This window comes from Crocodylus siamensis, chromosome 2, assembly GCF_052110815.1.
Source record: "Crocodylus siamensis isolate JL-2025a chromosome 2, ASM5211081v1, whole genome shotgun sequence".
Classification (NCBI taxonomy): domain Eukaryota; kingdom Metazoa; phylum Chordata; order Crocodylia; family Crocodylidae; genus Crocodylus; species Crocodylus siamensis.
The window spans coordinates 254,583,438-254,593,371 of NC_143396.1; the positions used below are offsets into that span (position 1 = coordinate 254,583,438).

The 9,934-nt window shown below is 59.1% G+C and overlaps 1 protein-coding gene across 1 annotated transcript; it reads right to left on the bottom strand.

Moving 5' to 3' along the window:
* Nucleotides 1-228: 228 nt before the first annotated feature.
* On the bottom strand, nt 229-3,696 carry IRF2BPL (interferon regulatory factor 2 binding protein like). Its single transcript, XM_090033755.1, has one exon. The coding sequence runs from the start codon at nt 3,247-3,249 to the stop codon at nt 991-993; it is 2,259 nt and encodes a 752-aa protein (XP_089889881.1). The 5' UTR covers nt 3,250-3,696; the 3' UTR covers nt 229-990.
* Nucleotides 3,697-9,934: the final 6,238 nt, after the last annotated feature.

A 9,934-nucleotide genomic window follows, 5' to 3' on the forward strand; every position in this document is an offset into this window, starting at 1 on the left:
AACTGTTCCTGCAACTTTAAAGGTGAAATGTAAATAGGCACAGTGCCAGCCTCGAGATAAGTTTGATAGTATCATCATCGCACATATCTGCAAGTGTGCGTGCACCAAAGTCTCAGTTAGCTGAATGAAATACAGGCTTTTGGCATAACTGAAACTCTTGAACAGGCAATGTGTTCAGCATCTGCTGCCCAAAACTCTAGGAAAAAATAAAGCTTGCTACTCAGGAAGTATTAATATCAATTGAATTTATTACAATTTACTAAGCTCCAAGGCACATTACAGTGTTCTGTTAACTACAGAAATGTATAAAGGACAAACAGAGCATGTTTTCCATGTACAGCATTTTGCTCTACTGTTCAAAAGCATCCGTGCATCAATAAAGCAAAAACAAAAAACACATGAAGATTAAAAACGTTCAGATCAATAGAAACAAACTGAAACATTTTCCTTACAAACTTGCAACGAAAAAACACCCCCCGACCACCCCCGCCTTTTTTTTTTTTTTGCCAACGAAAAAACGAAAACAGAAAGAAAGAAAGTGAAGGACTAACACTCAGGGCTTGTAAAACATAAGCTGTCACCATTTTTTGTAGCAATTTTTTTTTTTTTAGGCATCAACACTGGCCTTGGCAAAAAAAAAATGTATTTTTTTCTTTTTTCTTCTTCTTCTTCTTCTGTCAGAGAAGTGCATACATTTACAAAAATACACACCAGCAGCAGGTAATCGCTAAGGGCTATTAACTGTGTACCTAGCCAACACACTGCCAAAGAAATGAGACCAGGGCTTATGGAGTAACCAAACAATATTATATTCTGTTTAACAAAAACCAGCTCTATCCTTCAAATGAAGAAGAGTACATACCTTTGTTTCAAAATATAGAAACGTACGACGAAAATAATGTCTATACATCAGACTAACTTTGTTGCAGTCCGTTATATTCACAATTCTACAGGTTCAGGAGCCTGGAGGGAGGGGCTGGGCGGCCTAGTTCAAGGGTCTCTCTCCTTTTTCACTTTCACGTCCCCAGCTAAAATGGTGGCGATCTCGCCCTGCATAAACGCCCAAGGCACGTTGGAACCGACGAGGGGGCATTTCTCTCCGCTGGGGCAGTAGACCTCGCCCGTGGCCCCCTGGGCCTTGATGCTCTCTCGGGAGCAGGGGAAGCAGAACTTGTGGCTGGGCACGGACGGGCACTGCACGAAGTGCGTGTCCTCCAAGCGTTCGTGGCAGATGGTGCAGCAGAGCGGGCCGCTGTTGGCCATGGGCGAGTCGGGAATGTTTTGGGGGTGCACGGGGTCCATGCCGGGGTGGGCGCTAGGGGGAGGGGGGGCCACCTGCAGGTTCATGTCGCCGTTGCGCGAGGCCAGGCGGCGCTGGCCGGGCACCGAGGCGGGGGACACGGGGCTGCTGCTGTTCCGGCGGCCGGCCGTGGTGGAGTGCACTGAGCTGCCGTCCTTGGGCGAGTGCGCCGTGCCCAGCGTGTCGGCCACCGACATGAGCGCCGCCATGGGCGACTGCCCGTTCTGCGGGGCCGCCTCGGGCGGCGTGGTCCGGTTGGGGTGCGGGCCCAGCGGCGGCGGCGGCGGCGGCGGCGGCGGGCCCCCGCCGTGCACGGCGCCGAAGCCCCCCGCTGCCATGGTGAGCTTGAGCGCTTCGCTCTGGCTGGCCATCCACTGCTGCCGCTGCTGCTCCTCGCTCAGCTTCAGCCCCGCCTCGGCCGAGTCCGGCGGCTCGGGGGACGCCTTCCTCTTGCGCAGCCCGCCCCCGCCGCCGCCGCCGCCGCCGCCGCCCGGGCCCCGAGCCGAGCCGGCCGCCGCGCCCTGCCCCGCCGCGGGGCCGCCGGCCGGCCGGGGCAGGCTGACGAGCGCCGTGGGCAGCATGGGGCAGCTGGCGTCCAAGTAGGGCTGCGGCAGCATGTCGGCGCCCACCAGCTCCTTGAAGAAGCGCACGGACTCGGGCAGCAGGTCGCCCAGCAGGCGCCAGTCGCCGGAGCCGTGCTTCTTCTCGTACTCCAGGTACTTGAAGCCCGAGGACAGCCCGCGCCCGAAGTCCTTCATGCAGTCCTGGTACATCTGCTTGGCCACGCCCGAGGCGCTGGAGAAGACGGTGCCCGAGCCGCTGGGGTACTCGATGAAGAGCTTCAGCTCGTAGTCCAGGCCCGGCTTGGACACGGCGTCGAAGGCGAAGACGCGGCCGAGCAGCGTGTGGTCCTTCTTGAAGCGCACCTCGTAGGGCGTGCAGCCCGCCAGCGTCAGCAGCGTGTCGCGCACCAGCTTGGGCTTGCTGGCCCACTCCTCGGCGCGGTTGCGCAGGCTCTCGCCCAGCTCGGCCAGCGCCTCGGCGTTGCGCTGCTTCTCCTTCAGCTCGCGCTCCTGCTCGCTGCTCGACACCGAGCCGGGCCGCTTGTCACCCGCCGCGCCGGGGCCCGGCCCGCCGCCGCCGCCACCGCCCGGCCCCGCGCCGCCCGGCCCCGCTCCGCACGCGCCCGCCGGCGCCGAGCCCGAGGCCGCGGGGGGGCCGCCGCCGCGCCCGCTCAGGCCGCCGTGCGGCGGAGGAGGCAGCGCCACGCCGGCGGCCGCCGGGCCGTTCAGCAGTGTCTGTGGCAGCAGGTTGGGCGGCACACTGAGCCCCGCGCCGCCCGCGCCCGGCGGCAGCCCGGCCACCAGTCCGCCGTGCGCGCCACGCCGCGACGACGCCGCCGCCGAGGCCGACGAGGAGTTGGGGCTCTGGCGGTTCAGCTCGGGCGGCCCGTCCTCGGGCGCCTTGGGGAAGCCGTTCGGGCCGCCCAAGCCGTTGGGCAGGCGGGCGGCCAGGCTGCCCGGCGGCGGCGGGTAGTCGAAGCGGCCGCGCGGCTCAGCCGCCGCCGCGCTCAGCCCGTAGCGCTCGAGGCCGGCCGGCGCCAGCCCCGCCGAGGCGGCCTTGGCCGACGCGTCCACGTGGTTCAGCTGCTGCTGCTGCTGTTGGGCCGCCGCGGCGGCCGCCGCCGCCTCCTTGGCTGACAGCGGCACCGCCTTGACCCCGACGGGCGGCGGCGGGCCTGGCGAGCGCCCGTCCTGGAAGCAGCCGTGCGCCCGCTTGAGCTGCCGCGCCGTCTCGATGACGAACTCTATGCGGTCGGCGCCCTCGTAGTTGACGCAGCCGCGACACACGGGCTCCGTGAAGTCCCAGATCATGGCCCAGGGCATGCGGGGCAGGTCGCACAGGTAGCACGACTGTCTCCGCGACGACGACACCTGCGCGGCCGACATGGTGCCGCGGGCGGCGGGGCTCCCAGTGCCGGCTCCCGCGGGCCCTGGCGGCGGGGGCTCGGCTCGCCGCTGCCGCCGGACAGCGCTGTCCTCTTGCTACCTGGCGCCGGCAGCGTCGCCCCCGCGGACGAGGGGAGAAGCAGCTCCTGCTCCCGCTCCGCTCCGCCGGGGGGTTGGCTGGGCTGGGCTGGGGGTCGCCTTCTCGCCGCTGCTGTTTCCCAGCGCGCTCTCGCTCTGGTTCTCGGCGGCTCCTCCTCCGCGCGGGGGGCGGGCGAGCGGGGGGGGGGGACGCCTTCTACCCGGGGACCCGCGGGAGGAGCCGCCCGGGCCGGGCCCGCTCTCCGCGCTGCTGGCGAGCGGCGCCGCCTGCTCCGCACTCACATCTCGCCGCTGCTCGGGGCTCGCGCTCGGAATCCGGAGTGTGTCGCGTCCGGCGCGGCCCCGCCCCCCCCCCCGCCCGGCGCGGCGCGGATGCCACCGGGGTGGAGCCCTCGCGTCACGCCGCCCCGCCCCGCCCCCCGCCGCAGTTCCCCTTTCCAGCCTCCCTCCCCTCCCCCCACTTCCTCTGCCTACGGACGCGGAGGCCACTTGTTGCGCGGAAATTGCGCATGCTCGGCCCGCTGCCCGCTTCCTCCCTCCCGGCTGCGCGACAGCTGAGGCGGCAGGAGAGACGCACCGAGGGCTATGTTTGGAAACTCAGACACGAGCTCGCTCCCGCCTCCCAGCCCCCCGGCAGCTCCTCCCGAGCCAGGAGGCGGCCGGGAAGCACATGCGGAGCAGCTCGGCCGCAGGAGGACACGCACTTCGTGCAGTGCCGGCTGCAGGGGGCTGCCCGCTGTCAGATGAGCCGGGCCCGGCTGCCAGAGCCGCAGGGGGCGGGGCGGGGCGGGCACGGCCGGGCAGGTGACCCCCACAAGGAAGGGCCACCGGATCCATCCGCGCCGGGGCAGCGCCGGGCTTTCGTTTTCCTTCTCAGGCTGCGCTGATGAGCAGCAGCTCCAGGCTATGCAAATGCGCTGTGAACGCATCGGACTCGAAGGAGAAAACGAGCTTTATTTTTGAGGCTGTGGCTGGAGCGTCGCCGTGGCCGTGGCCGACCGGAGGTTGCGGCTGCCCCGCTGCAGCGTCCGCAGGCCCCGCCGCCCCCGCCCCCGCCCCCGAGGCCCGAGCCAGGCGCGCTCCCGTGCCCAGGGCCCTGCGTCACTGCTCGCACCATGCAGCTCGCTCCCAGGGTGACTCCCCCTCTCCAGCGAAACGTTGCTGCACTCCCCGGGCTGTAATGCTGCAGCTGGTCACGCCGGATAACCCCTCTCTTGTTATTGCTCCTCATTCAGCTCGCCTTCATTGAACACAGAAGAGAACAAAAAACTGGCCTTTTGATTTCTCTCGCTCTCCTGCAAAGGCCGCTCTGATTTCTGTGGCATGGTGCCATGTCCCCCCTCCACGAAAATGCACAGTATTAACAACGCAGTGCTTCGTGCCTCGGCGGGACGAGCGGGGTATCAGCTCTGTTTACGTTTCGTCAAATAACTCGATTCCCTTCAAATCCCCGCTGCCTCTCGCGGCCACGTCCAGGGCTCATAAAGCCAGCAAACTTGATGTGAAATGATATGTCCGGCTTTTTTAAAGAGAGAAAGCGACCTGAAACGCAGGCCGTAAAGCTACAGAAGGGGCGGGCTCCGATCCAGCCAGCTCTGATCAAGTGCCATCATTTTTCCAAAGGTGCAGCTAATGGGGCAACGGCGAACAAGGGAAAACGGAAAGCCCTTGAATGAGCCAAGTCTTCCGCGTGCACAACTCCTGTTGGAGATGAACTCCCGGGGGACGGTTTGCACGTGGAGGAGTGTCATGCCCAGGCTGCGGACAACATCGAGGCTTCGCTGAAGCGGAGTCCAGCGAGGCAGGTGGAGGCGGGGGCGAGCGGCCTCCCCTCACAGCGCCTCGAGGGGCTTGGGGAAGTCTGCGGGGCTTCCCCTCCATGTCACTGGACTTGTCTGAACACGATATGCTCGCTGTCACACAGACCTGACGGGCAACCCCCTCTCCCCTTCCCCCTGCTCTGTGGAACTGCACATAAGCAACAGAATTGGGCGATGGGAAAAAAAAGCCTTCCCTTTGCCTAAATCATGCCAGCCGAGGAAGCAGAGGTCCCCCACCCCGCCCTGGCTCTCTGGGAAGGGGATGCGAGAGGAGTGAGACTGGATTTCACTCCGCAAATAAGCCAAGGCGCTCCCTCGCCCTGGCTCCTCTGACTCCTAGCTGCGGGAAAGCCCCAGGCTCCCCGCAGGAGCAGCCAGGCTCCGGGCTCACGAGACCAGCGCAGGGAAACAATCACCAGAGACCGGACCTAGCCTCAGCAAAGCGCTCACCGGTGCTGGCGACTCCCTTTCTAGTCCGGGGACAGAAAAAGATGGGCGATTAGCACGTGTGAACCGGCCCAGCGGCGGGATGGATGCGCTGGTGGAAGCGGGGATTTCTTTTCCCGTGACGATTAAACCCGGCTTTGAAGCAGGGTCCCGGGGGTCCCTGCCTGGGAGGCGGCGGCACCGAGCGGGCGGGCAGGGTCCAGCTGGGCTGCTGGAGGGGAGCAGAGTGAACGATGCCAACCTGACAGTCAACGCTACAATCTCCCTCAAGGGCGGCAGGGCGCCTCTCCCACCGCGCGGTCCTTGCCCCGCCAGGGGCTGGGCGGCAGGAGGCCGGGTGGGTCTCCTTGGGCCGCCACTGAGCCGGGGAGCTGTTTCTTTAGCGCTGCAATAACCCTGGAGTTAAAGCGCGTGTGGAGGAGGAGCAGGAGGAAAGGCAAGAGCCCAGGCAAAGAAGCCTCCCAGGTGTGTGCCTCAGTGCCAGCACACACGCAGCCCGGCAGCGCCAGCGGCGGGGGCTGGTGGCCGAGGGGCCGCGATCGGCTGCTCCGCGCCTGGCCCCGTGCTCGGGGAGGCCGCTCGGCCCTGGAGCCCTGGCCCCGGTCCCTGATGAGTGACCCCCAGCAGCCCCGGGGCCAGGGCGTCCCTCGGGCTAACACGAGCATCTGCCAGCTCCGGCAGATCCGTTCCGGCTCCACGGGTCCTCTCGCTCGATCCCCGTCCCCAGGTTCACGACTGACGAGAGGTGAAGCTCTGATACGAGCAAGGGAAGCAAACAGATCAGAGGACACACGACCCGGCCGCCCCTGCACACGCAGCCAGCATGGAGGACAATGTCCTACCAAGGCAGGAAGCACTCGCCTGGGCTCAGCCCCCTGCCACAGCTTGCAAATGCACTGGGGTGACGGCTGAGGTCCCTGGGAGAGCGGCACTGATTGCTACCGAGCCCTTGCCTGCGGCAGTCCCAAGGTTTTCGGCCATGCGGCGTGTAGCCCAGATCCGTTCCCAGCCGGGGTCACTGCACCCCGAGCCGGGCCAAGGGCTCGCTCCGCACGTAGCAGCGCGGCCGTCACAAGGACACTCTTCCTTCCTGAGAAGCTCACCTCAGAAAGGGGGAGGGGGGTTAATCAGATCTGTCCTCCCTCATGGCCCTGCCCCCCGTGGTCAAAACAGCAGCTCCAGCTGCAGCGCAGGGGCGAGGAGGGGGCACAGGAAGGAAGAGAAATCTTGACAGAGCCCAGCCCAGTGCAGAGATCTCCCCCCGCGCAGCGCGGCAACCGGCAACCACAGTCGCTCCCAAGCAAGTGTCTGGCTTGAAACCAGTGAAGAGGTGAACCCTGGAAAGCGCTGAGGCGTGCAGGGGAGCGTGCTCCTGAAACGGCATCGCAAACACTGGGGGAGGGACTTCCACAATTTTGTCAAATTAAAAGTGAAACAGCAGCGTCTTCTGCTGCAAACTGCCAGGAAGTGTCAAAACACGTAGTTACAAAGAGCAAGAGTGTAATTACGTGTTTCTGTTTATCGTTTCAGTTACCCATTCTCTGCAGATTACAGGCCCTATTTGAAAATACACCAGCTCCGGGGGCCTGTTGCTCTCTGCAGGCCTTCTTTCCAGCCTCCTGCCTAGGACTGCTCCTTCCTTCCTTTCTTTTTTCTAAACGGTGCCACTGGTTTCTCTGCATGCTGGAGTTTACCACGTTTGTAAGTGATGCTTCTCTCCTGCGCTCTATTTCTACCAGGTTTCATGGCTAATTTTCTTTTTTTCTTTTCTCTTTACAGTGCTGTTTCTGTGTGGACGCCTGCACAATCACTTTCGCCAACACAGAGCAGGGCTGGCAAGGGGGTCCATCTGTCTGGGGCCCTTTTGCTACTGACTATGTGATCCCAGTGTACAAAACAGGTAACTTGGTTTCCCCCCAAACCATGCAAAAGTCCCACTTCTTCCCCAGAAAGCACCCCTGCTTCCCTTGACAGGCCCATTCCAACCACTTTTCATACAACTGTATTTATGGCTTTTTAAAATAATCTGTGGGCCCAGATTTCCAGGTGCCCACATTTGCCATATCTTACAGTGCACAATTAGACACCCATCATTATTTCTGTTTGCTCTGAAAGAGCCTAGTGACTGCTGGACCACACCCCTTGTGAGCCTGGGTTTGCCACTGTTGTTATTTTTATTTTACTCATTGACTGTATTCAGCTTACATCCTGGGGACGTAGTAAACAATCAACAATAATGAATCAACTGAATCGGTACTTTTTTTTTTAGGCTATTCCCACTGAGAGCCACTTGCACTTTCGTGACAGTTAAGAATCTGCCAAACATTAGCTTAGTTACCAGCAAGACAGCCTCCCCCTCCCTTCACCCCATACACAGATTGTTTATCAAAACGTGCTGCCAAGAAAAATATCCCTGCTTTTGGCCTCCACCAGTGATTAATAACACTTGAGAACTGAACAAAACTTTACTGTGTTTTCAAAAAAAAAAAAAAAAGTGGGAGGTGGGAAGGAGGAGAGGGAAAAGCCAAATTTGAAAGAGAGACAGAGAAAGAAAGAGAGAAAGAAAGAATTGCAATGTTTAAAATCATGTTTCAAGCTAGAAACTCCTTTCCCACTGTAACTAGGCCATTTGAGAGAACTAAAGCACGTTTCCCCTGTCCCTGTTACAAATGCTGGTTAACACTGGACTATTGAAAGGAGGATGTTTAGGAGGGATAGGAGGGTGGGAGCAGGCGAGCGGAGGAAGCGCTTTACTGTTATTTGGATTTGTTCCAAGACGAGCTATGGGGGAAAGGGGAGAGGGGAGAAAGGATCATTTACTTTTTTCCAAAGACTGATGGTAAAATTCCTAAGGGAGATCAAGTGCCAAAATTAACTGTCTTGATGTATTACTTTTAGACAGTACTGCCTGAGTGAATTAAGCCGCAGTTTCAAGAAGCAGGCCTAGGATAGCTGCAAGCTGAGAAAGCAGCACACCTATCCTCCTGTCTTGGGGGAAACCTCTAATTCTTGTGCAGATGGGTTTCCTTCTGGGCTTTCCATCTCACTGCACTATTCTTCGTGTCCCTCTGTCTGTCATTATCTCTGTGTCTTGTAGTGGGAGAGGGTCAGAGAAAAAGCAGCACATGAGAAAAGAAAGAGAAAAGCAGAAGTTTGTAACAATCCCTCCATACCCATCCCTATATTGCCCATACGGTGTTATTCACTGCTTTGTACAACCGAAGACATGACTTTAGAGAAAGAGAATAAATAGCTCTTGAACAGTGGGATCCAGACAAGTGAAAACAGTTTACTGAAATTAATGGTGCTGAATTGAACCAAACCTCCACTTTGGAACTGGTGCCAGACATAGTTTTCCTGAACCCTGTCCAACTGCCTGAGCGACAGATAATTTTCATTCTATTTGTGCTAAAGGCTTATGACTAGTGCTGGAAAATGAAGCCCTTGCCCTTGATCTCAGCACAGATTAACAAAAAAAAAAGCAGCACTGTGCCAATTATGTTTCTTCTGCCAGGAGAAGCCCTTGTGCTTTGGGTAATGCAAAACAATCAAAAGTTCTCATGAAAACTCTTCATTGAAAGGAAACCCACCAAGAGCCATGTCTCCCTGCTGCACTCAGCAGCCAGTTTCCAAGATTCTCACAATGTCAGCAAACTGCAGAGGGCAAGGGCAGAAAATATCCGCCAGCCCCCGCTTTCTCTCTCTTGTCCATCACCCACTGACTGTGCAGGGGGAAACTCTGGATAATGCCTACGATCGTAAATACCCCAGTTCCTTCTTCCTGCTAATTCTGCTCTTCTCCCCTCCAGGACCGCCTGCAACATTTGTGCTGTCAGAAGCTGATCCTATTTCTGAAGGGTGAAATGCACATTTGAGATGCACTCACATGCAGTTATAAACAGCGGCTACCCTGTACTGCTGTCATCCAATTAATCTGCAATGGCTTTTTCTTAGATTATGAATAAAATGAGAATCCCGAGCAGCAGGCGTTTGCTTTCATTGTACAGTCTGCACTTGTGACATGGTACATGTGGAAAATTTTGAGTGCACTGCAGTGAATGGTCTGGGGGTTAGTTTTTAGCTTCCGCTAAGTACCTGGCAGGCTGCCATGGCTGAAGGATTCTGGGAACTGAAAGGCTCCCAAGTACAAACTGCCAGCATTAAGCAGTCCTGACAGCTCTGCTCCTTCCACACTTGGCAGCAGTTCAAAGTGCTCTTTCATTTGAAAGGCTGGAAGGCTGCCATGTGCAATGCAGATTTGCTGTGCCTGCTCTCATAAGGAACTGATAAATGCCGTTGCTGTTGCCATGGGGACAGGA